General features: G+C 39.5%; 1 protein-coding gene across 1 annotated transcript in view; it reads left to right on the forward strand.

Annotated features, from left to right (window-relative positions):
* Positions 1-27,472, forward strand: part of MAN2A1 (mannosidase alpha class 2A member 1) — a 197,235-nt gene that overhangs the window by 33,673 nt on the left and 136,090 nt on the right. The window contains exons 2-4 of the mRNA XM_020911732.2: positions 1,970-2,227; positions 9,390-9,534; positions 24,026-24,197. Coding sequence (XP_020767391.1) covers positions 1,970-2,227; positions 9,390-9,534; positions 24,026-24,197 — 575 coding nt within the window. The remainder of the gene's footprint in view (positions 1-1,969; positions 2,228-9,389; positions 9,535-24,025; positions 24,198-27,472) is intronic.

Consider the following 27,472-nt stretch of genomic DNA (forward strand, 5'->3'; position numbering starts at 1 on the left):
CCCTCTTCCTCCTGCCCTCAATCTTTCCCAGCATCAGGGTCTTTTCCAATGAGTCAGTTCTTTGCATCAAGTGGCCAAAGTATTGGAGTTTCAGCTTCAGCATCAGTCCTTCCAATGAATATTCAGGACTGATGTCCTTTAGGATGGACTGGTTGGATCTCCTTGCAGTCCAAGGGACTCTCAAGAGTCTTCTCCAACACCACAGTTCAAAAGCATCAATTCTTTGGTGCTCAGCTTTCTTTATAGTCCAACTCTCACACCCATACATGACTACTGGAAAAACCATAGCCTTGACTAGACGGACCTTTGTTGGCAAAGGTAAATGTCTCTGCTTTTTAATATGCTGTCTAGGTTGGTCATAACTTTTCTTCCAAGCAGTAAGTGTCCTTTTATTTCATGGCTGCAGTCACCACCAGACCACCTGACCTGCCTCTTGAGAAATCTGTATGCAGGCCAGGAAGCGACAGTTAGAACTGGACGTGGAACAAGAGACTGGTTCCAAATAGGAAAAGGAGTGCATCAAGGCTGTATGTTGTCACCCTGCTTATTTATTTCTATATGTGTCTTTTATTAAAAAGGTGATCGATTATGTCATACACACAGTTTTAAAACTGTGTTTGCATCACTCTATCTTTTGAAAGTGGCTTCTCTATTTTTTTAAAAAATTGTATTTCTAAGTTTTTAGTGACTAAAAGCTATTCATGATGTTAGTAATATTGTTTGAGCAGTCCTTCACTTTGGGACATGTAGGTGTTTTTTTCTTTTCTCCTTTCTGTCTTTCTGTTATTTACTGGTGAGAGAAATTTTGTTTCTGGGTGTCCAGATTTATTTTGCTTTCTGTGCGTTTATTTTTTTAAACCTTAATGTGGACTTTTTTGCAGTCATGGGGAGGGCTATTGCTATGGCCTGAATACAATGCCACCTTGTTTGTTCAATGTAGGGAGCCATATCTAATGCTCATATGTCTTCCCAGCATGTAGCATTATGCTTGTACAGAGGGTGTTCACTAAAGCAGTATTGTTGCATTGAAGAAGTGTAGAGATCTATGTGACAAGCATTTACGTACTATGTCTTTGGGACCCAGGATATTGGAGTGAACAAGATGAAGACTGCGACTGAGGTGGACTGCCGTTTCCTGCTGCTGGGAATCTTCCTGACCCTGGGATTGAACCCTGGTCCGTTGCATTGCAGGCGGTCTCCTGCATTGCATGGATTCCTGCCTGGCTGAAGCGCCAGGGAAGCCCCTTTACCTAGAGCTGTGTGACAGAAATAGCAGCCTCCTACAGATCAGAGGTTGAAGGCTTATTCTGTAAAGGAAAGTTTTGTGTTTAGAGGTGGCAAGCCTCTACATGTGAGGATCAATGAAAAGAAACGAAAGTGCACAGTGCAGTAGAAGTGATCTGAATGACTTAAGTGCAGTTGCTGGGGCAAGGCGCATGCCAGTCTTTTTCACAATATAGCTAATTAAAAGAGTTGACTAGATTTTTCTATTGGTGGTAGTTCTTGTTTAGGATTGTTCACTAGTGTTACTGATTGAAATGGAACAGTCATTTTCAAGTTCATACTTTTTTGTTCTTTTAAGTAACTGGACTCAATTGTACCTAAATTTAAAATTTCATACCTGAATATAATATAGCATTGCCCTTAGTGGTTTTAGAGCCCTGAAGGTCTTTTAGGACTGGGTTTGGGGTGATAGGAAACATAGGCCCAAATATTCTTGGTCTTTGTTTTGCACCTTCTAAAGTATGACTAAACAAAGGCTGCGGCCATGGGGAGGGCTTTCTGCTGTACTCTGGTGTTTAAAGCCCTGCCAGCTGCTCGCGCTTCCAGTGACCCCACTTATAAAAGAGAGAAGTGAAGGGTGAGTGGCTACCCTTTCGGTCAGGCACATAGTTTTAAAAAAATGTTGTCTGTCTCAGTAGAGCTATCTTAGAGTTTCATATAGCTGTCTTTTTCTTTTTTATTACAGGGCCAGCTTTCAATGTTGCAAGAAAAAATAGACCATTTGGAACGTTTGCTAGCTGAGAATAATGAAATCATCTCAAATATTAGAGACTCAGTCATCAATCTGAGTGAATCTGTGGAGGATGGTGCGAAAAACTCAAAAGGCAACTTCAGCCATAGTGCTGGCTCTCCTCCGCTGCCGTCGAGACGTTTGTCCCTCACGGTTGACCCTGGAGACTGTCTGTTTGCCTCACAAAGTGGAAGTCAGAGTTCAGACGTGCAGGTAATGTATGCATTCATGAATTATTACCGGGCTTTGATTTGTTTTTGTCTTTTTAGATTTGATTTGGTACCTGTTTTTAGTTGCTAAATTCTTTGGATTACAGTTTCTGTTTTTGTGAAGTCATTTAACTGGTCACATGATCATTGATGTTCTTTTTAGTGATAAAATTCTGTAATTCTGTGTTTCTCCTAGTTTTTCTTTTATACTATGTGACTATGGCCTTTTCTGTGTGCTTCTTAGGTTTTATTTTCTGTATTAGTTAAAGACCTTTATAGAGGTTTAAATCTTGGCAAAGAGATTTTTTTCCCCCTTCCTTTAGAGAATACAAGAAAAGCCCTACTCTTACTGTGTATCTGCCATACGTAAGTTTCATACAGTGTAATGGTACCTTCTTTTTACTGAATGTGCCTTTGTGGAGGGGAAGGGAGAAGTCCACGGGCTGCCAGTATGAAGGCTGCTGTCCACCTGTGGCTGGTGAGCACGCCCAGCGTGGCAAGTCTGAGCTGAGACATGCCATATCCACACAGAGTGCTGAAGATTTAGTGTGAAAAGAAGAATGTGAAATACCTTGCTTATTTTATTTTGATTATGTATTGGGATGGTAATATTTTGAATATATTAGGTTAAAATATATCATCAAAATTAATTTCACCTATTTTCCTTTTATTGGTTTAGTCAGAGCTGTATTTTAAAAATTAGTTCTGCAGTTATTTAAAAGGAAGTTGATATATATTTCCCTAAACATGATCAGTTTTACCATTTTCATTTAGTAGGAGATATTCTCATACTCTTTATGATCTATAAGGCTATTCATTTTTCTGATTGATTTCCTTTCTTAAAAAGGGTTTATTTATGAATTTTTAGCTTGATCCTGTTTTTATTTCTAATATCTTTAGTTTGCTGCCCAGTGATATTTAAAGCTACTTTCAGATAGTAATTATTGGATTTTAATTTTGAGATACTATATTTTGGATTTCAAATAACTTCTATCTTTCATTTATTTATGTTTATTTTTTCCTATCTAGGTAGTATGATTTTATTTTCTTTACACTCTTGCATTTATTTACAGAGACCTTCCTCCGCCCTGGATTCTTTTTTTTTTTTTTAATGAAACAAAGATGAATATTTTTAATGATAAAATGTACAATTCACAAAGAAGATAGATGACATAAATGATTAGACACCTTAACAATAAAGAAACAAAGATACATAAAGGAGAAATCAGAAGAAATATGAGGGAAAAGAAAAATATATAATCATATATATAATATATCATGAGATATATTAACATTTCTCTGAGAATGTCAAGTGCACAAAAAATAAGAATAGGAGCATCTTGAGTGATGTCATTAATAATTTAAATATAATTGGTTTATATTTAATTCAGTTCAGTTCAGTCACTTAGTTTTGTCAGACTCTTTGCGACCCCATGAATCGCAGCACACCAGGCCTCCCTGTCCATCACCAAATCCCGGAGTTTACTCAAACTCATGTCCGTTGAGTGGTGATGCCATCTAACCATCTCATCCTCTGTCGTCCCCTTCTCCTTCTGCCCTCAATCTTTCCCAGCATCAGGGTCTTTTCCAAAGATGTCAACTCTTCGCATGAGGTGGCCAAAGTATTGGAGTTTCAGCTTTAGCATCAGTCCTACCAATGAACACCCAGGACTGATGTCCTTTAGGATGGATTGGTTGGATCTTGCAGTCCAAGGGACTCTCAAGAGTCTTCTCCAACACCACAGTTCAAAAGTGTCAATTCTTCAGCGCTCAGCTTTCTTCACAGTCCAACTCTCACATCCATACATGACCACTGGAAAAACCATAGCCTTGACTAGACAGACCTTTGTTGGCAAAGTAATGTCTCTGCTTTTTAATATGCTATCTAGGTTGGTCATAACTTTCCTTCCAAGGAGTAAGCGTCTTTTAATTTCATGGCTGCAATCACCATCTGCAGTGATTTAATTAATTTATATTAATCATATCCTACACAAATATATTTAAAATTTTGTATCTCATACATTGTTATTAGATGTCCATAGGACATTTAGAAAAACTGGCAAAAAGATAAACATTACTAAATTTCAGAAAGTAGGAATTCTTTTTTTGTGTGTGTGATTCAGTTATACACATGTTATTTTTGAAATTATTTTCCATTATAGGTTATTACAAGATACTGACTATAGTTCCCTGTGCTATACAGTAAACCTTTGTTGCTTATTGCATATCTATTTTTTAAATTAGAAATCTAGCATTCTGTTCATACTAAGTCAAACAAGTGGAATCAAAATGTCATAAACTTTTTAGTTAGGCAAAAATTCATAAGTCTTGTAAAATATATACATATTATATATATATACACACACAAAAAAGCTTTTCTACTATGCTTGATAAAGGCTTGAGAAAAGAACATTAAAAAAAATGAAGAGATGGAGAGATTGGAAAACATAAACTAAATGAAATGGGAGCACTGAATATGAAATAGAAAAAGTGAAACAAGCTAGATAAAAGTAAAAGATTCTCATACAGTCCAGTTGCTTTTAAATATGACTGCTCATTAGAAACATATCTGGACCTCTGGCAAATAAGCAATTCTTGGGCATTTGTATTTTTCAAAAAAATACCAAAATAATTCTGTTCTGCATCTGGATTTCAAAAAGTGATTACAGGTTTTTCTATTAAATGGTAGTTTTGGTGATATAAAATTCTATGATTTTTCTGTTGATCAATCATGATACAATGATGTTAAGTGAGTAATAGTTATATTGTCACAATAGTAAAAGATGTTTATTAGTTTTCACCATCTATAGCTAGACAAAAAATAAAATCTATACAAAAAGTTGTATAGGTTACAATTGCAAGGTATAATGGGAACTTGATTAATTACATGCAATTTAGGGGGTCAAGCAGAGTGATGTGGTAAACAAACATGCATACATACACATGTTGTCATATCTGCTAATTAAGCCAGGCTATGTCTTTTGGTTGGTGCATTTACTCCGTTTGTGTTTAAGGTGATTATTGATATGTAGACCGGAATTCGATCCCTGGGTCAGGAAGATCCCCTGGAGGGGGCATGGCAACCCACTCCAGTGTTCTTGCCTGGAGAGTCCATGGACAGAGGAGCCTGGGGGGACACAGTCCATGGGGTCACAAAGAGTTGGGCACAACTGAAGCAACTTAGCATGCATGCACCCGTGATCCTGTTACCTGTTTCTTAATTGTTCTGGATTTACTTTCTGTCGCTGAGGCTTTTCCTTCTCTTGTTTTCTGCCTAGAGAAGTTCCTTTAGCATTTGTTGTAAAGCTGGTTTGGTGATGCTGAGTTCTCTTAACTTTTGCTTGTCTGGAAAGCTTTTGATTTCTCCATCAAATCTGAAGGAGAGTCTTGCTGGGTAGAGTATTCTTGGTTGTAGGTTCTTCCCTTTCATCACTTTAAATATATCATGCCATTCCCTTCTGGCTTGTAGAGTTTCTGTTGAGAATCAGCTGGTAGCCTAATGGGAGTTCCCTTGTATGTTGTCATTTTTCCCTTGTTGCTTTTAATATTTTATCTCTGTCTTTAATTTTTGTCAGTTTGATTACTGTGTGTCTGTGTGTTCCTCCTTGGGTTTATTCTGCCTGGGACTCTCTGTGCTTCCTGGACTTGGTTCCCATATTAGGTAAGTTTTCAACTATTATCTCTTTGAATATTTTCTCAGGCCCCTTCTTTCTCTCTCTCTCTCCTCCTTCTGGGATCCCTGTAATGTGAATTTTGGTGCATTTAATGTTGTCCCAGAGGTCTCTTAGGCTGTCTTCATTTCTTTTCATTCTTTTTTCTATATTCTGTTCTGCAGCAGTGATTTCCACCATTCTGTCCTCCAGGTCATTTATCTGTGCTTCTGCCTCAGTTATTCTTCTCTGTTTGTTCTTTAGTTCTTGTAGGTCTTTCAGTTCAGTTCAGTCGCTCAGTCGTATCTGACTCTTTGCGAGCCCATGAACCACAGCACACCAGGCCTCTCTGTCCATCACCAACTCCTGGAGTCCACTCAAAACATGTCCATTGTAGGTCTTTGGTATACACTATTTGCATCTTCTCAATCTTTGCCTCCATTCTCTTTTCTGAGATCCTGAATCATATTCACTATCATTATTCTGAATTCTTTTTCTGGAAGGTTGCCTATCTCCACTTCATTTAGTTGTTTTTCTGGGGTTTTATCTTGTCCCTTCATCTGGGACGTAACTTTCTGCTTTTTCATGGTGATTATATTTTAGTCGCTGTGGGATTGTGGTTCTTCTTGCTTCTTCTGTCTGCCCTCTGATGGAGGAGGCTAAGAGGCTTGTGTAAGCTTCCTGATGGGAGGGACTGGTGGTGGGAAAAACTGGGTCTTGCTCTGGTAGTGCCTGGGCAGTGCCTTGCTCAGTAAAGTTTTAATCCAATTATCTGCTGGATTTGCACTCCCTCCTTGGTATACCGCCTTTTGGCCTCAGGCCACCCAGCCCTTGGGTGTACTGGCTCTGTGATTGGGTTATTGGGGACCTCCAAGAGAGTTTATGCCAAAGGGGACCTTCCCAGGCAGCTGCTGCCAGTCCCCTGGTCCCTGCAGTGAGCCCTTGCTGACCTGCACCTGCACAGGGGACCCTGCAATGCTAGCAGGCGGTTCTGGGTCAGTCTCCTGTGGCCTCGCTGCTCCTTCCTCTGAGTCGTGATGTGCGCAAGCTTTTGTTTGTGTCCTCCAAGACTGAAATCTTTGTTCCCCAATCCTGTGGGGGTCTTGTAGTCGAATCCTGCTGGCCTTCAAGGTCAGATACCCTGGGGGTTCCCGTCCCTTTGCTGGGTCCCGGGCCTGGGAAGCATGATGTGGGGTTCTGAACCTTCCCAAGAGGGGGAAAACTTCTTTAGTATTATTGATGTCCAGTTTATGGGTCACCCACCCCGATAACTTCCCTGGTGGCTCAGAGGGTAAAGCGTCTGCCTACAATGTGGGAGACCCGGGTTCAGTCCCTGGGTTGGGAAGATCCCCTGGAGAAGGAAATGGCAGCCCACTCCAGTATTCTTGCCTGGAGAATCCCATGGACGGAGGAGCCTGGTGGGCTACAGTCCATGGGGTCACACAAAGAGTCGGACACGACTGAGCGACTTCACTTTTCACCCCAGTAGGTGTGGGATTTGATTTTATCGTGATTGTGTCCCTGCTACATCTTGCTGCGGCTGCTTCTTTGTCTTTGGACATGGAGTATCTTTCTTTGCTAGGTTCCAGTGCTCCTGTCAATGGTTGTTCAGCAGCTAGTTGTGATTTTGGTGCTTTGGCAGGGGAAGATAAGTGCATCTTCTTCTGCTACACCATCTTCAACGGGAGGTTACTGATTTCATTTTATTAGAGAATTTTAAATTATGTATTTATCTTGCATGATATTGGTTTGCCAAAATGCTTGTTTGGGTGTTTTGTAATAGCTTAGGAAACACTCAAACTTTTTGGCCAATGCAATTTTTTCCTCCAGCAGCACTGTTCTTGGAGGGTAGTGGTGTTGAGAACTAAGGTAAGACAGGACTTCTGCCTTTCTTAAACTTTGAGTCTGCCTCTCATATTTGCTCTGTTCTACAAGTTGACAAAGAGCTATTTTAACATCGTACCTTAGACCGGAAACTGGATCTTGGTGCCGTACCCTAAGGAGTGAATATTTTAAAGTTGGACAAAAGGAGTTGGCTCTGGCCTTGCTTCAGTGTAGAAACTTTCACTGACTCTTGGGGACAGAGAACATGATATGATCTCCATGGCTTGCTTGCTAAGCTGGAAGCTGGGGACAGTGGGATTGTCTCATCAGCTAGCGCGTGGCCAGGTTCAGATAGGATCAGGATCCTGGGCTTTGAGGGGATATCTCTTTCTCTGAGGCTTGGCTGTGTTTAGGTTTTCACTAAGTACCTTTAAAGGGAAACGATAAAATCTTTTTCGGGGGCGGCCCTAAATCCGAGCCGGCTAGAAAGGAGTTGCAGAGCAGTCCTGGAGCTCAGGCGGAGCGAGGCAGCGGGTGCCGGGAGCCGCAGGGCCGAGAAGGACCTGCGCGGTCGGTCGGGGGGACTGCTCCGTCTCCTCTTCTGCCGCTTCACAGACATCCCTTCCTACCCTCGGGGGCGTTTATTTACATTGTGAGTGTCCAAGTGAGAGGTATGTTATTTTCTTAAAATATTTTGTGTTCACTTTTGTATAATTTGCTTGTTATCTTAAACAATTATTTTGTAACCCAGTTATGTATTAGTTAGGATGTAATTTCTCAAGTAGTTTAAATTTTACCAAAGGAGGGTTGTGTTCTCTGTCATACTTAGTATCACAGAGGGTATGAAAAATAAGTCTTTAGGTTTGTTTGGCTTTGTTTTCTTATAATATTTTTTTCCCTTTTTCTCCCAAATGGATTATTATTTAGAAGAAATACTACTTTGGAACTTAGCAAATATTTGAACACTTAAAAGATGAATCTTAATTAAAAAAAATTATTTTAAACCTAGTTGACCCTGTTATAGTTTTATTTTTAGTATAAAAAAGGTAAACATACATAAGCTAAATTAAAGAATATCTATAGATCTGTTTCCATTCAGATATAGAATTCAAAATATAGGAGATTGGTTATAAAATAAAGACAAATTATAAAATAGTTTTAAGTACTTTGTTTGAAAATGCTAAAATACTTGATCATATTGAAATTTTTTGTTAGCTCTTCAGTTCCCATCATTTTCTATTACATTGTATTGGAAGTAAAGTAGGGGAAGAGGAATTGAATGAAGTTATTTTATATTAGGAGCAAAAGAGGAACGGGGTTATTTATCAGGTTTATTATATAGCACAATTTTAACCTTTATTTTAGCCCTTTGAATGATGGTTAAAGGTGTTCTGACTTAACCTCTTTAAGGTCTACAGAAATAGTTTCATTTTTTAAAATATATATACAGAGTATAGCTCAACAAGTAGTTTTGAGCAAATATTCCCAACATTAAGTTTAAATTAATAATGGTTATACACGATTAACTGGAGAAGGGAACAGCGACTCACTGCAGTATTCTTGCCTGGAGAATCCCATGGACAGAGGAGCCTGCCAGACTGCAGTCCATGGGGTCACAGAGAGCTGGACACGACTTACTAACACACATGCATACATGAGTAAACTTAACTTTTTTTGTCTTTCTGTTTTTAGATGTTGGATGTTTACAGTCTAATTCCTTTTGACAATCCAGATGGTGGCGTTTGGAAGCAAGGATTTGACATTACTTATAAACCTGATGAGTGGGACACTAAGCCCCTTCAAGTGTTTGTGGTGCCTCATTCCCATAATGACCCAGGTAAAATCTGCACTTCAGAAATCTGGAAGTTATTAAGTCCTTGTAGGCCCAAAGAATTTTGATGAGAATCAGGTAAACCTACTTTTCAAGTTTTTGGGATGTTATTCTCTGACTTTTAACATATTTTGTATGTCACAGTGTTCTCGTTTTACCAATTTATGGGCCATTCAAGGATAATACTTGTGCAGTATCAAATAGGAATAAACACAAGAAGGTCTTAGCTTTGGGAGATGAAAAGTTACATGCATTTAAGGTACTGATAGTTCATTTTAGTTACTTCTTAAATATTGTGTGAGAGAATTATTTCACGTCCATAAACTCTGCATTAGAAAATGCAGAATGCTCATGGTAAAGTTTGTATCTTTAAAATATAGAAACAACATAAAGTGGTTAAGAGCCTGGGTTTCAAGCAGGCATGAGTGTGAGTCCCACCCCCAACAGTGTTAGCCAACCTTAGGCCAGAGTAAGTTTTTTCCCAGGTAGAGACAGGATAAAGTATTCATTTCATAGAGTGAAAGGTTAAAGGCATGTTGCACAGCCCAAGAATAACTGCTGTCATACCATCAGTGTTGGTATTCATTCATGTGACACCTTTTGGTATCTATCAGAGATTTTTCCACCCAAGGTAAAGGAAAGTTGCTAAAATGATAATGGGAAATGTAATTCAATGTTTATCTTTATTAGTGTGAGGACACAGGTAATGAGTAAATGACCCGTAAATTAAGTTGCAGGATTTTTTGAAATGTACTTCCAAAGACTTCTTTTGAAGGACTTACTTACGCTTCTGTTTGTCATTTTTCTCAATTTCATTGTTACTGTTAGAGGCACCATATTCATTTACTACTTTGCATGTTTTTGCTCTTAACATTCAATTTTGTCATATTCTTTTCCACTAGTTTATTTTTATGTATTTCTTTCTAAGACAGTAGAACTTGTTACTTTATGTCTGGAAGTATGATTTGGTGAAGCTTTGCATGTGTGTGTTTGTCCACGTACACTGCTTTTAGATGTGAAAGATGGTCTGCAAGTTAGAGCTTGGATGCTGAAACGTGTGAATCTCTAGTATACTTCAGTATTTAGTATGAGAAGAAGTATTATATATATATATGAAATCAGTATTGTTCTGGGAATTTGTGATGAGCAGTTACTACACATCAGCTTCTGATCTGGTTTCCTTGTCTTTGGTCGTAATGTCTTCATCTAGCTCTGTTTGTCTCATTAACATTTCCTCTTAATGTGTTTTAAGTCATCACCTCAGCAGGTAAAGAATCTGCCTGCAATGCAGAAGACACAGGAGATGCAGGTTCGATCCCTCAGTTGGGAAGATCCCCTGGAGGAGGAAATGGCAACCCACTCCAGTATTCTTGCCTGAAAAATCCCGTGGACAGAGGAGCCTGGCTGGGCTACAGTCCAAAGGGTCACAAAGAGTCAGACACGACTGAGCAACTAAGCATGCACACAAGCCTCCACGGTGTAAAGGCCGCAGAACTCTGGGGCCAGCCTGGATGAGACCGACCTCCAGGTGTCCTTGGGCTTGTTCGTCTGTGTATCTATAAAGTGGAGGTCGTGTAGGCGGCGCAGCATCTTAAGCGAGATTTAGTTATAAAGTACGTGCAGAAGGTGATGAAAATCATACCTAATCAAAATTTCTTTTGCTGTTTATTTACCCACTTGAGCACCAGATTAAGTAGTATATTTGCATTTAGGGGACACATATGAAAGACATACTATCTTCATTTATATTTGGATTCACTCATTGAGGTGAGGTGCTCACACTTCACATATGGGATCTGAGACTGTAGGACTGTGGATTTTTTTTTTTTTCCTATAAATCTCATTTACTCTAAAATATCTCTTCATTGAGTGAGATAGTGGCCAAGCTGGTTTTATTATTTAAATTGTTCTCTCCTCCTCTTTTCTCTGCCAGTCATGCATAGTTTAATTCTTGTCACTTAATTGGGTTTGTGATGTTATTGCATTATGTTTCCATAATTCCAAATCCATAATAGGAGTTCCAAGGAATTCCTTATGGGTTTATAAATACACTTACCAGTGTGTTTCACAAGACCTCCTCATGTGAACACAGCTCTCCTTCCTTTTTTATTTTTTAGAGACCTTTGTTATCCTTTCCTCTTTTCTGCCATCCTCAATTTCCACTGATCTCATTTCTTGTTATTCTATAATGTGGGCTCTTAACTGAAATAATAAAATTTGTAGTTTACCAGGCACTGTGCCAGATGTTTTATAAACAGCTAATGCTGACAATAACTTTTGAAGGTTAGTGCCACTATTCATGATGAAGGTGTTACCAACTTGCCAAGGTTACACAAGCAGTAAGTGGCACCAGAGTACTTCCCTGTTGGTTTACCTGGATCGGCAGAGAACATGGGTCTCTTGTTACACGCTGTCCTCATTGCCTCGCCCAATAGTTGACATATAATCTTCGCTAAATATGTGTAAAGCCTTTACTAACTCGCCTCCTTCACAACTGTTTCACACTGTGTACACACACACGCACACACACGCACACGCTTCATGCTTGCATATCAGCACAGATACAAACTTTTGATTGGTCTCCTTACTGGAGTGTAAGCTCAGTGAGGGCTTGAACTTTGTCCTGTTAAGGGCTGGGTTGTTAATACCTCAAACTGCACATAGTACAGACTCATTCAGTTAAATAAGCTAATGAACAAAGGAATCTGATTCTGCAGACTCAGATCAAACAGTTGACTTATTCTTTGGCCTGTACTTTCAACTGCCCTCCTTCTTGTTGTCTGTTTATTTCCAGTCCTTTAAAAAATAGCTTCTTTAAAGTGCACTGTGTAATTTTGAATATCAATAACATGATATTAAGCCCTTAAAGGGCAGGGACTGTCTCTGCCTTTTCAACTTTGTTTGCATTAAGCTTCCTGTTGCAGTTAGTATGTTGTTCTGTGAGAAGGCATTCTGAATAATTGCTCCTGACTAATAAATGAGTCTGTCTGTTGGTATCCTAGCAACCACAGTTGAATCTTTTTGTCTTAGTGAAAGATGTTAATGACCTTTACCCTCAGGCTCTTCTCTACTTGAGTCAAAAGTAATGGTCAGAAACAGACCTTTTAAAACTAAAGCAATTTTTGCTATCAAGCAAACTGCTAGAGAAAAGAACCTGCTGACTTAATTTTCATTGCTCCTTAACAAAAATAGAATTTAGATAACTGAATTATTCTGTAAAAAACTGAATCATTCAGATCATGAAAAACCACTCTTTCAGTAGAGGAAAAGAGATGAGTATGTACACATGCATTCCAAGTTAAAGTGTGACTCCGTGATGGGAAATATTTGTATAATACTCCTAAATGAATGTGCAATTTACTTGTAAATGAAATTTATAGAGAGTTTTTCCTTTCCTGCAGCAACAATTTAAAACAAACTTTAGCCCAGTAGATGGTTTCATCAGTGGGGTTTTGTCCGTTGGGGCTAGAAATATTTGAAATAAATTTTCAGGAAATTCCTATATTAAGTCACCATGCTTAAAAAACTATGTTGCTGCATTTTTGTGTGTGGAGATATTTTTCTTTTTGGATTGAATTGAAAAGGTAAATTTCAAATTATATTTATATATTAATAAAATTTCTAATTATGTCTTTTTCTAGTACATAAGGACATGTAACAATTATCATGTAATATTTTATATGATTTACATGAGTTGAAACAAACTTGGAAAGGAATCAAGTAAATGCTGATAATTGTATACTCTTACGCTTTTGAAAAGTTTTGAATCATAGACCATGAAATTAAATGTTAGTTGATTGATACGTGTTCATGTTGTATTTAATAAGCTGATTAAAACACCATTAACAGCACCTTTATATCTACAATCTTAGTTCTTTGCTTCCTGCTAGTTAACTGTGGAAATAGTTAATTTTCCTTCAAAGGAAAAAAGTGTGTAGAGAGAAGGTAAGCTACACTAAATGAAAAATTGGACAGCATATTGCTAGTTAAGCATTTTGTGAAATGAACATTAGAAAATAATCCTTCCTTGTGGTGTGACTCCAAAACTGAAGGAAGCTCTAGGCCCAAGAGTCACACTGGAAGATAATTTTCTTTCATGAGTTTTCAGTTCTTTTGCAGAATTTTTGACTCAAATGAGTGTTTAGGATTTTCAGCCTTTGTGTTTTGAAAACTGAGAGGACGGATTTTCGCATTTAGTATTATATGATAATTTGAAATGAATTTGCTTATGTATCCTTATTCTTAACAAGTCTGTGGAAAAGAGAAACATGTGAGGACATCACAGTGTAATGTTATTCCCCAGGTCATCTGTTCCAATACGTTAAGCACAGTCCAGAGAGAACAGTTCTGGTTCTCCATGGGTGAGTGAACGTCCATGCAGGTGAAAGGCCGGGGACGGAGCTCAGGCTGCCAGAGGGGGCTGCCAGGTGGAAGGAGGGCGTCCGGAGAAGGCGAGCTTTGTCTGTGGCAACAGTGGGGAGTGCATATGTTTTTCTGTTTAGTTATTGTGGGGTAAAGTGAGTTCTTTGGTTTTGGCTACTGTACAGGAAATTTGAGTTTCTGGAGCTAAGACACCATGACCTTCATTGTCCATCTTGCCTCAGGGAGTGTTGGGTATGGGCTATTTAGTGTAACCTGTCCTGCAGCCCTGAAAAGTGGTAAATTCAAATCCCATTTACCAGGTGAGGACAGTGAGGCTAGTAGTTGTTAACTACAGTTAAACAGTTATAAAGTGGCAGAGGATGGTGAATTGGAGCTCAGATTTGCCTGATTCTAAGTCCCATATTCTTTCCATTTACTATACTGCGTCTTAAGATACTTTGTTTAGTTCAAATGATGCTGGTATTTCTTTTCTTCTTGGTTTATGGGCATTGGCTAATTTAGCACATTTGTCTGAACTTTGGTTGTTAATAGAGTTGCCAGATTTAGCTGGGGAAAAAAGAAAACAACAGGCTGCTCATTTACATTTTAACTTCCTATAAACAATGTATAATTTTTTACATGTGCTGCAAATATCATATGGTACACACTTATACTAAACCTTATTTATCTGAAGCTCAAATTTAACCTCTCATCCTGTATTTTGTCTGGCACTGTTAAATGTTAAGAAAATTTGGCATTTGTTTTGAAGAGATCTCTAGAATTGGTATATTGATATTCCTCTTTAGAGGGAAAAAAATCTGATTGTTTGGGCTCTCACTAGACTGTATTCCTTAGGAGCACAAATGTCAGTGCCTGAAACGTGGGTCATCATTAAATATCTTCGAGTTCCCCTGTTTTGATTACCTTTGTCTGTCTTCAGTCCTGGGTGCTTCAGAGCTCACCACTATGCTGACTGTAGAACTAACTGCTGGTCCAGTGGGAATTGACCATGTTCCAGGCATGTGTGTGTGTGTGAGAGAGAGAGAGTCGCTCAGCCGCGTCCGACTCTTGTGACCCCGTGGACTGTAGCCTTCTGAGCTCCGCTGTCCATGGGGTTCTCCAGGCGAATCTGCTGGAGTGGGTTGCCATTTCCTGCTCTGGGGATCTCCCCCACCCAGCGATGAACCCGGATCTCCTGCATTGCAGGCGGATGCTTTACTGTTTTGAATCCATCAGTCCTGTCAGCGACTTTATGATAAAAATCATGTTTTCACCCTCATCTCACTGATGGAAAAAAAAAGCAACTGAGGCACAAAAGAGGATAAGTAATGTGTCTGTGGCAGGGCTGGGTTTGAACCGAAGTCGTCTGGGCCTGGAATCAGAATTCATAACTATTTTTTAATATTGCCTCTTGCAGGTAATACTTCTGAAACCACAAAAAGAGCTTCTAGGAAGAATGTCTTTAAGGTTTTCCAAGCCAAATGCCATATACTTTAGTATTATTAACCGTATGAAACATTTTAGTGACTGTTGCTAAAGTAGGCACCTCACTACACTGTATGCCGCCCTTTCTTGCTTTCCTCTGTCCTTATTGAGACAGATGGCTTAGTCCTTAAATGCTACATTAGTACATGAAATGGCGAGTGGTTTTTCTCACTGCTACATATTTTACAATTGGAAAGTGATTGAGAAGCAGTATTTTCCAGCTTTTAAGTGATTTCTTCTAGAAACATTGATAATTTGCCCAGTATTGGCTTGCTCATAAGGCTAAGTTAGTAGACTCCTCACATATCCTAAGAGTAATGCCCCCAAAGGAATATGCATGTCTCTCATAGATACTTTTCTTTATTTCAAATGATCAAACTTTGTTTGGACAGGGCTTACTAGTCCGGAAGTGTCCTCATTTGGTTCAAATAAATACTCATGGATGAAATTTTTAACACGGAAGGGAAATAACACAGGGAAGCACAGATTTAGAAAATATTTTGGAGGGTTATTTCACAATTGCAGGTGTCAGGTATCAAGGTGTGCAGGTCTTTTAAAGGGCATTTAGAAGAGCACTACAGAAAGAGGTCACATTTGGTCTTTATACAACTGCAGTGTGAACCAAATCCAGCTGTCCTGATAGTAATGCAAATGGATTCTTGTGGTGTGGGGTAGAATTTCCAGTGACAGCATCTTACATAGGTTAAAAAAAATGCTGTATCTCAAACAAGTTAATGGAAGTGAAGCTGATATGTTTTAAAAACTATTAGATGATACTGACTCACCTGCAAAAAGGTTGGGTTATTTTGGATATCTGAGTTCAAAAGCATTTAGAGGAATCAGCAGGTTTGTAAGTTTTCAAAGACAGCTTCAGTTCTGACTCTGCTTCTCCTGTCTTCTGAAAACTCAGATTACTCAACTCCCTTCACTGTGCGTTCTGGGCCTCTGTTTCCCTGTGTTTGTTCCCACGGAGGTCCATGACCATATTCAGCAGGGTGATGGCGGTGGCCGCACGTCTGGTTTTTCTCCTATTTTACCTGGTTAGTTTATCCTTTCACTCGCAGTGCAGATAATTTTGAAAACCCAGCACAGAAAACCTTCACTTGCTTCCTTCTAAGTGTTTGGTGAGAGCAAGGGTGGTCTAGGAGTGCTCAGTGGCCTGACCTCCCCTCTGTGATTCCGTGTCTCACCGTGTCCCCTCTGTGTGAGGTGCAGTGAGGCCATGCCCAGCTGCCCGCTGCTTCCTGGAACTGACACATCCTTTCACGGCTTCCTGTCTGTTCTGTCTCCTCTTGCCTCTGTTTGGAACTTCCCCCTTTTCTCTCTAACCAAGTGACATCTGATCTAAGAATCTCGCTTCTATTCTTCTAGTAGGAGCTCACCATTTCTTTATTTCCACAGCATTTTGTTTATATTTTCACTGTAAAGTGTTTTCATTCAACTTAGCTTTATTGCTTTGTCATTAATAGATGCTTGGATGGTTTTTGAATGAATAAACCAGAACAGAAAGTTAATTAAAACTCTTTCACAGTTTATCAGGGGGAAAAGTAAGTTTATTTTATACTAGAAATATTGTAATTAAAATTAATCATCATGTGAGTTATGGTAACATCAGTTAAGCGTAGGATTGGATGTTGCAGTTGAACATGGAAAGGTTTGACAAGTGATATAAGAAACTTGTTGATCATTTGTTAATATAGAATAACTTAATGACTAAAATAAAGGCGCTTTCTTTTTTAATGAACTGTACTTATATTTTTAAATTTGAAAATATTTGTTAAAATGGAAATAACTTAAACATGTTGGGTTTTTTTCAGTGTTTATTATTTGGATATATTTTTGACTCAGAATCTTTTTATGTTTTCTTAACAGTTGGTACCTATTTGAGTGGAATTAATGTACTCATTAAAAAGTCATTATTGTCGCAATTAAAACCATAACATTGTAACAATGATTTGAGGGGCATGCCTTCTTCCAGATGTGTGTGTTTTAAGTCATCTTAGGACTGACAGAGCCTTTGTAAATATAAAATAGAAACTTAGAGACATTGTTCAAAGATTATTAGGTTAGTATCAGGACTATGAACATAATAGAGCTAATAGTATGTGGTGTCTTTGACCTTTGGTTTCATTTTCAGTTGAAGTAGTAAATTTGCATTTTTTATTCCACATGCATTTTTTTTCCAGTCCTTTTCACCATACAGTTCATTCATCTGTCAAGTACTTACTGACTGACCTTTTGCTGTTGTGGACTGTACCAGGTGCTAGAGTCATGAGAATTGACTTGTTTGAAGTTCAGCTGGTAGCGTTTATCTAGGCTGGCTTCTTTAAAACTTGCATGACCTGGGGCAAAAGTACATGGGGGCCCTTAAACACTATGTCTAAGCATTTAAACGTTGCAAATCAAACTGATACATTGCTAAATAAAGCAGGTCTTTTCCTGTTGCCTTAGGGTGTAATAGCTCAGTGACCTGAAAGGCCAAGCCAGGGTGTAGGTGCCTGGCTCTGCTCCCCACTGGCTGTGCTGCTGTGGGGAGCCTTAGCCTCTGGGGCTCTGACCCTGCCTGAACCTGGGAGGGGCTTCTTGCAGACACCCCAGCCCTCTCCCCACACCCCGGCAAACTGCACCTCCTGGCAACTGCCAGGCTCGTGGCCACTGCCAGGCTCGTGGCCACCTGCAAGTTCACCTGTCCTGGCGGGGACAGCCTAGTCGGAGGCCCTGGGAGGCTCAAGAAGCTGGCTGTGGGGTGATCAGACACGGATTTCCGAGCCCTGGGGACTCAGAAGGGCAGGGCTGTGTGGTGCAGACGGGGTGGGCACGGCCTCGCCTGGTGGCTTTGTCCTGTGGAAAGGGTGGGCTCAGAGGAGGAGCAGGGAGACCCCTGGGGTCCAGTGCGCAGGGCGGGCGCGCCTGCCCAGGCCCCTGGGTGGTCCTGTACGTGCCCTCAACCAGAGAGGTGAAGCGCTCCTCAGACGCTCAGATCCCGCAAGCCTGCAGACTTTGAGCTGGATCAGAAGTCCACAATTTAAAAAATAAACTGTGTTTTGTTAGTGAACAGTTATTAGGTGTATATTTGTTTATGCAGATTAAGAATAAGCAATAGAGTTTTCAACTGTGTTATTTTTATATTTTAGAAATTAAAAATTTCTCTGATAAAATGGTGATAATGACTTTGAAATTATGATGGCTGAATAAAACTTCTAATTGTGTACTCTTTGTTTTTAACATTTCCTCACTTATTTAAAATAGTGATTAGCTGTTTTATGGGTGATGGTGCTGTTAGAATCAAAAAGGATAAATTGAAAGGTATTCTTAATGCTGTTCTAGCCCTGTTTCAATTTCTAAGTATATTCAAAGAAAAGAAAAAGCCTGTGAAATGACCATTTAAGTAAATCAGTTTGTATCTGAATGTCTCAAGATTATTAAATCTCGACATAGGAATGTAATTTTATATCACAAAAATTCATTCCATACAACTTTTTATAAAATGCTATCTTTGTGATTGGTCTCATGTTAATATACAGTTGGAGTTTTACAGTAATTTAGAAAAAGAAAGAGTCAATTCAGTGTAAAAGGGAATACTTGATTACTCTATTGTATAAGAGCAATAAAAGCTAATTTACTGTTATATTACTCAGTATTGAAAACTGCAAGAGACTATCTTTCTGTTCATTCTACATTAATTGTGCTGTATTGTAGTGATATTCATATCTATTATATATGAGTTTTATGGAACCCTTTTAAGTTGACATCTCTGAGCTTGTCTTTTGGCTCACATAAATATCTTTGACATATTGTCTGCATGATTGTTGAAGGGCGAATGAAGTGTTGAAGGCAAAATGGATTAATCAGTCACTGTAATTCCTGTATGAACACTCCCCTGATAAACTATTCTTTGAAATGGCCTGAGTTCATCACAAAGATGAAAATAAGTAGTTGTATTTTAAAAAAGCCTTTAACTTATTAAATTTCATAAAGACTATTTCTTCTAAATTTGCCTCTTATGCTGGTATTTTATTATTAAATTAATTTCAGAGGCATCTCACTGTAGTTCTTTTCTTTAATTGAGTTTATAAGCTAAATAATTGGGATTAATTTTGATTTTTGTTAAAATTTAGGTAGAAAGTGGTAGATTTGTGTCTTTGTTGTTCAGTCGCTCAGTCATGTCTGACTCCTTGCAACTCCATGGACTGCAGCACGCCAGGCTTCCCTGTCCTTCATCATCTCCCGGAGTTTGCTCAAATTCATGTCCATTGAGTTGGTGATGCCATCCACCATCTCATCCTCTGTCGTCCCCTTCTCCTCCTGCCTTCAGTCTTTCCCAGCATCAAGGTCTTTTCCAGTGAGTTGGCTCTTTGCATCAGGTGGCCAAAGTATTGGAGCTTCAGCTTCAGCATCAGTCCTTCCAATGAATATTTGGGGTTGATTTCCTTGCTAGAATTGACAGGTTTGATCTCCTTGCAGTCCAAGGGACTCTCAAGGGTCTTCTGGAGTCTTAACCACCAGACCGCCAGGGAAGTTCCTTTGGGCTCCACTGTTAATTCTACCACATTTGCAGTGACTTCCTCTGCTAAAGTCTTGAACCCCTGAAATTATTCATGAAGATTGGAGTCAATACATTCCAAAATCCTGTTGCATCGATATTTTGACCTCTTCCCATGAATCAGAAGTGTTAATAATGGCATCTAAAATGGTGAATTTTTTCCAGAAGTTTTTCGATTGATTTGGCTCTGACCCATCAGAGAAATCACCATCTATGACAGCTATATAGTCTTGTGAAAGGTATTTCTTAAAGCGTAAGACTTGAAAGTCAGAATTAGTACTTGATCCATGAGCTGCCGAATGGATGTTATATGAGCGGGCATGAAACCAATGTGAGTGTTGTTGTGTATCTTCATCAGAGACCCTGTGTGACCAGGTGACCATTGCAAATAAGCAGTACTGTTTTGAAAGGAATCTTGTTTCTGAGTAGAAGATCTCAGTAATGGGCTTAAAATACTCAGTACGTCCTATGGTAAACACATGTGCCGTTATCTAAGCTTTGCTCTTCCACTTACAGAGCACAGGCAGAGTGGATTTGCGTGATTCTTGAGGGCCTCGAGCTTTGGAATGGTCAGGGAGCATTGGCTTTGACTTCAAGGCAGCAGCTCCATTATCCCCGGACAAGGCAGGCAGCCTGTCCTGCGAGGCCCTGCGGCCAGGCGGCGATTTCTCTTAGCTAGCTATAAGAAAGTTCGAGATGACGTCTCCCTCCAGTAGAATGCTCTTTCGTCTACATTGCAAATCTCTTGTTTAATGTAGCCACCTTCATTCATGATCTTAGCTAGATTTTTCTGGATAACTTGCTGCAGCCTCTGCGTTAGCACTTGCTGTTTCCCTTGCCGTTGCACTTGCGTGTTATGGAGATGGCTTCTTTCTTTGAACCTCATGAATCAGCCTCTACTAACTTCAGACTTTTCTTCTTTATCTTCCTCAACTCTCTTAGCCTTCATAGAATTGGACAGAGTTAGGCCTTGGTCTAGGTTTGGCTTTGACTTAAGAGAATGTGTTACTGGTTTGATCTTCTATCCAGACCACCAAAACTTTCTCTGTATCAGCAATAAGGCTGTTTAGCTTTTTATCGTTCATGTGTTCATTGGAGTAGCAGTTTCCATTTCCTTTAAGAACTTTTCCTTTGCATTCATTGCTTGACTATTTCAGGGCAATTTGTCTAGCTTTTGGCCATCTTGGCTTTCAACACACCTTCCTTACTAAGGTTAATCATTTCTAGCTTCTGATTAAAAGTGAGAGACATGGGACTCTTCTTTCACTTGAACACTTAAGAGGTCACTGTAGGGCTATTAATTGGTCTTTCAGTTTTATTTTGTCTCAGGGAGTAGGGAGGCTGGAGGAGAGGGGGAGATGAAGAGTGGTCTTTGGAACAGGCAGAACATTGAGTTCACTGTCTTACACGGGTATGGTTCGTGGCACCCCAAAATAATTGCGGGTGAAACATCAAGATCACTGCTTAACAGTTTATGGTAACAAATATGATCACAATTAAAAATTTTAAAATAGAATTACTGAAGTGTGACAGACACATAAAGTGAGCAAATGCTGTTGGAAAAATTGCTCTGATCTATTTGTTTGACAGAGGGTTGCCACAAACCTTCAGTTTGTAAAGAATGCAACATCTGTGAAGCAAAATAAAGCAAAGCGTGATACAAGTTATGCCTGCATTGGGTTAGGCTCCATTCATGACATCGTTTTATCTTGGTCATCTCTTTGGAGACACGGGAAGGCGCTCAGTCACGTGCGACTCTTTGCGATCCCCATGGACTGTAGCCTGCCGGGCTCCTCCGTCCATGGGATTTTCCAGGCAAGAGTACTGGAGTGGGTTGCCATTTCCTTCTCCAGGGGATCTTCCTGACCCGGGGATCGAACCCAGGTCTCCTGCATTGCAGGCAGACGCTTTACCTTCTGAGCCACCAGGGAAGCCCCTCTTTGGCAACATTATATTCAAATACAGTTATATTCTGAAGTTACTGGCTGTTAGGACTTCAATGTATGCATTTCAAGAGGACAAATCCAGCCCATTAAAGGGACATAAAATGAATTCTATGCTGATGTATTGGGCAACCAATATGTTTGCAATGTGGAGCAGTTTATTTAATGTTACAAATAAATTGTATACTTTTCAAAATTGGATGTTAGGAATATCTTTTAGTTTTCCTTTGACCCAGTTTGATTGTAGAGATGTGAAAAGGGTAGTTAAAGGCTGAGATGGTTATAAAAATAACAGCAGCAGCAGCCATGTCGTCAAGTGTTGTAGTATGTCCTGGGCTTGGGTCTGAGCACTGGATCTTTTCTGTGTCTCGGGGTGCTGCATGGTCGGCAGGAAACTAGGGCATCTCCATTTGAGGATAGGTTGAATTTTCTTTGCTTGTCCTTGGGAATCTGGGTGTAGATCCTGGCCTCAGTGCTCTGGGGCAGGGTCCGGGTTCATTGCTTTGTGAAGCAAGATGGAATTCTGTGTAAACCACTAATTCCTGAGGTATTTTTGAGTTTTCTGTGGGTACAGGCTTTTTACTCAATACGGAAAAGTTGAATTATTCAGGTAGTGTTCTTAGGTGACAGACTAGCTTGAAAATGTCCTAAATCAAGAAAGTCCTCTAAAGAATATTTTAAACTGTATCCTGTCTGGCTCGTAGCTCCTATACCCATCACTTTGTGGGTGCTCGATAAATAATCGTAGAATGAATAGATTTCAGTTAAAGCGAAAGGGAGAAATACAGTCATAGAGGCAGTGCCCATTGGAGTCCCATGTTCGCACTGTCAAAAGAGTACTGCCTGCTCAGCCCTTGCAAGCTTTTACTTGTTTTGTCAGCAAATATAGTGTGCATTGAATATTCACTCAATTGTAGACAGACAGAAGAAATAACTAGTTGGACCCTTTGTATTTTAGACCTCCCATGTGTTTGAGACTCGGAAACAATAGAACAGCAGTTTTGCCTGTCTGTGTAGAAGCTCCCCATCCTGTAGGATGTCACAGATAAGAGGTGATTCTCACAGAGGACATTTTCTCTCCCACCAGTAGGTGGGATTGACGGTTGTGTGTGTTCTGCCTCAGCCTCTTGTCCGTTGCTTTATTACTCGGCTGGGTGGGGCTGCATTTGGAACTATAGATCTTGTTAAAAATGTTTCTTATAGTCAAATTGTAAATGTCTTTAGATATAGTTTCCAGGATATTTGAGAAGTAGTAGGAAAAGGCAAAGAACTGAGTTGCCACAATTCTTTTTTGAAAAAAACTTTATATGGATGTATATACACTTGTTGTTTGATTATTTTCAATTTGTTCTTCAAAAAAGTGGAACAATGAGCAGCCTTTTGGGAACTGATGCCTATTTTTGGTAGAATTCTTCTTGTTAGTATTCATAATAGTGCTGTAACTACCTTATTGCTGTGTTTCTAGACTTTCGATGCAGTTTGTACTTGTGATTTTCTTTTTCTTAGTTTTGGGTACTTAATGAAGAAGAAAGTTTAGATGTGGTATGAGAGTAAACGGACTTCCCTGGGGGCTCAGCAGTCAAGAATCTGCCTGCGATGCAGGAGACCAGGGTTCAAGTCCCTGGGTCGGGAAGCTCCCCTGGAGGAGGGCACGGCAGCCCACTCCAGGACTCTCGCCTGGGCAGTCCCGCGGACAGAGGGGCCTGGCGGGCTGCGGTCCGCGGGGCCGCGCAGAGCTGGACACGACTGAGCGACTAACAGCCGCAGGGGAGAGTCAACTTTTGATTCCGTATTAAAAGAGTATTGCGTCCAACTTGCTCATGCTGTTTGGGTTTTTTAAATTTTACAAAATTCCTTAAATTAGAGACAAGTTACAAGTAGTTGAATTAGATACTGTCATTGTTAAGTATGAATAAATGTTTTTCGGCTTTCTCGTTTTTCTCATTGATATCTGAATTTGCACAGTTTTCAGAGTCTTTTTATCATTTCAATGTTAGTGACTTTTTGAGTCTCATGTCCATTCAGTGGAATTTCATTAACTGAAAATGTTTGCTAAATTTTTAGTTGTCTTTGTATGAATGAAACCCCTAAGGTTATACAAAATGCAATTGAGTGTGACTGAGTTTAAGTCAGACCTTTGTGATATATTTGTGTCTTAATTTAGGTTGGTTGAAGACCTTTGATGACTACTTTAGAGAGAAGACTCAGTATATTTTTAATAATATGGTTGTCAAGTTGAAAGAAGACCCACGGAGAAAATTTATATGGTCTGAGATCTCTTACCTTTGGAAGTGGTGGGAAACTATAGATATTCAGAAGAAGGATGCTGTAAAAAGGTTTGTTGTTTAAAACTATTGTTTTTTGAAATTAGGTAATATTAATACATTAATTTTACAATGAAACATGTGTTGACTTTTCAGAAGGTGAAAATTCTTAGCTTTATAAATGAAACTTAAAATATTTCTCCATATCTTTTTATTACCTTGATTCTGGTTCATTTTTGAAAAAGCGACCTGAAACTTCTCCACTGAAATTCTATGTTCCAACTTTGTCATCGCAATGGAACTACTACGTCAAAGGGGCTTAATGTTTTAAAGCTGTTTTTGAAGCATGTAAATCAAAGTGATGCCTGTAAAGGTGGTTTCAGTGTGTTCTTCATTGAGAAATGTACCAATTTCTCTGCATATTAGGCAACAATGTAATGTTTTCTAAACCATATCAATTTAAGTATTGGAAAATTTGCATTTTTGATTAGTGATAGTGTTACATGTTTCCTCATATATGCAGGCAGAACTTTTTGTGAACTGCTTCATCATGTACTTTCCTTACTGATTTCTGAGAGTATTTATGCACACGTATGAACCCTTATTTTTTCTGAAGCTTTAAATTTCTTCTTAATTCTTAGTGTTTGACAAATAGACTTCAAAAGTTTTTATGTAATCTAATGTATTAATCTGTTTTCTTGATACTGGCTTTTCTGTCACACCCAAGTCTTACCCGACCTAGGAGGGGATCTTTTTTCCCCTCTCTTTAGTGTTTTTACTGCTCCCTTTTATGAACCCTCCGGTTTTTCCTTTGATGTGGTGTGATGAGGGCCTTTGCTCTGCCGTCTCCCTCCTCCCGCCACCCGCCCGGCTTCCGGGATTTTAAGGTCTGTCTTAGCAGAAGCCACTTTCTTACTTACTCAGTGCCACACAAGCACCCCTTACTGTGTCACGCCCTGTGCTAGGTGCCTTAACGCCTGGTGACTGCTCATCTCTGCGGCGGTCCTGTGCAGTGAGTCCAGCGAGCGTCCTGATGGTGCAGATGGGCCACCCAGCTGGGCATGCCCACTGCTTACCGCCCAGGCCAGCCTCCGCCCCACACGCTGTTCCCTTCCACATTCATTCTTTCCATGAACTTGAAGTGCCATTTTTATTGTATTTAAATAAACATTGATTTCTGGGCTTTCTGACCTCTTTCATAGACTTTTCTGTCTGACTGTAATTGTTGCAAGTTTATGAGGTGTTTCATTAACAGACAGTTTAAATCTTCCCTTATTTTTCTTTATTGAAAAGTTCTTTTAATGAGTGACTGCTTAATTTTCCCAGAGAGCTTTAGGATTAATTCTTCCTACTCTGTCCCCCCAAAAAGATGGGGAAGATGTTGAGAGGTCTTGACCTGAATGTTTAAAGGTATTTTCGGGAGAATTGGCTTTCCATTATTATCTATGTATTTTTTTCCCTGATAGCATCCTTAAGATGCTCACGAGAGTGGTCAGAGGAAGTCATAACTAAGGGCTCCAGGCTCTGAGAGGCCTGCACTCACTAGGAGTAACGTGGCACCCAGAGATCTGCCCCAGGCTCTGAGAGGCCTGCACTCACCAGAAGTAACGTGGCACCCAGAGATCTGCCCCCGTCTCCACGTGTGCTATGTGCGGCCACAGGAAACGCTTGTCAGGACACTCTTCCAGGCAGTCACGACGAGCTGGGACTCCAAGACATTACATACAATGTGTTGACTTTTAAGTTGAAATGTTAGCAGCTAATTTAGATTAACATGAACATATACACATCCTTAGTTAAAATCAGGCTATCCCCTGGTTTGCAACTTTTCAAAAATTAAGAACTGCCCTGTAATGCTCTATGGAATTGGTGTTTGTCAGATATGTAATTTTTTTTAACTAAGTTTAAAGACAAATTTTTCTGCCTGTCTAGGTCTTATGTTGCTCCTTGACTATAAATAATGCTTTATAGTTTCTTAAATTATTATTTTATAGCATTTTACTTAGATTGTGCAGATTTTAAGATTTTATTCCATCTGTAGGTTTTTTTTTCCTTATTATTTAGTGGGACCTGATTTTTTTCTTTATCTTGATTAGATTGGCTGAAGCTCTTACTAGTTTCATTGGTTTTTGTACTACCACTTGTTTCCTAAAAAGTTTTTTTCCTTTTTACTGATATTTACTCTTGACTTTTCTGTTTTTATTTAATTCCTTCTGCCTGTTTTTAAACTAATGCTAAATGGGCCATTTGATTTACTTGAACAAGAAGTATTTCTCCCTCTGTGTTTGCCTTTTAGCACTGCTCTTAGCTAGCATTCACATTTTTACGTGTTATTTTGTTAATATGATATTTTTTCCTAAATCATCTGTAACTGTATTATTGTTTTCTTTTGCCATATATTTGGGTATGTATAACTTACTATTAAAATTTTCATCTATCAATTCAAATATTTTTCAGCTTATCTGTTTTGCTCTTACTAATTAGTTTTTATTTCATTTTCTTATAATTCAGTTGTCTAGTTATCTCTGGTCTCTCTTTGGCATATGCTTTTTAATATTTTTTGTTATATTTACTGCATTTTATGTGACTTTTTTCAAGGTTTTTTCTTCCCACTTCACATTCAGTTATCGCTCATGTAGAGCCTGTTCTTTTCTGGCTTCGAATGCATGGTTTTAACAATGCTTTTTAATGACCCTTTAGTTCTGGATTCTTTTTGTTGTTGTTTATGTGTCCAAACATTTTCTCTCTTTTTTTTTTTAACTCATCCCATGAGGAATAACATGTATCCACACCTGGATTGTATTTCAAAACAGAGTGTAACTTGAATCACATTCCTTCCTTTTCTAACCGGATACTGCTTCCATCTCATTCACCTGGTTTCCTTTTAGGAAACGGTCTCCAAACGCAGAAGTCACATCTTTCATTTTCCTGCCCCAGGTCAGACAGGTCAGCTGTTATCTGACTCAGCTAGTCAGTGTTTTATTTCCCAGGGTTTTACGCCCTTAGAGAGTGACATCAGGGTGGACAGGTGAAAGGAAGGGAAACAGGATGGAGGGAAGGTTGGGGTCGTCCCTTGTAGCACTGGTGCATTCACGAGAGGCTTCCTGCCCTCGGTCCCAGCCCCTGTCGTGCCTGTGGTGTGCCTTCTCATGGTTTCCAGTCCTTTGTTTAGCCTGGACTTGTAGCTTGCCCTCAATCCTGTGTGCCCACGACAGCTCCCCAATACATTTCCTGTTCAGAGTCAGTCAGTATCGCTTGTGGGCAAGAAAGCTAGCTGATAATGTAGTTGTTACTCAGTCACTCAAATGTGCCCTCCTCTGTGACTCATAAACTGCAGTGCATCAGGC

Source organism: Odocoileus virginianus, unplaced genomic scaffold, assembly GCF_023699985.2.
Source record: "Odocoileus virginianus isolate 20LAN1187 ecotype Illinois unplaced genomic scaffold, Ovbor_1.2 Unplaced_Scaffold_8, whole genome shotgun sequence".
Taxonomy (NCBI): domain Eukaryota; kingdom Metazoa; phylum Chordata; class Mammalia; order Artiodactyla; family Cervidae; genus Odocoileus; species Odocoileus virginianus.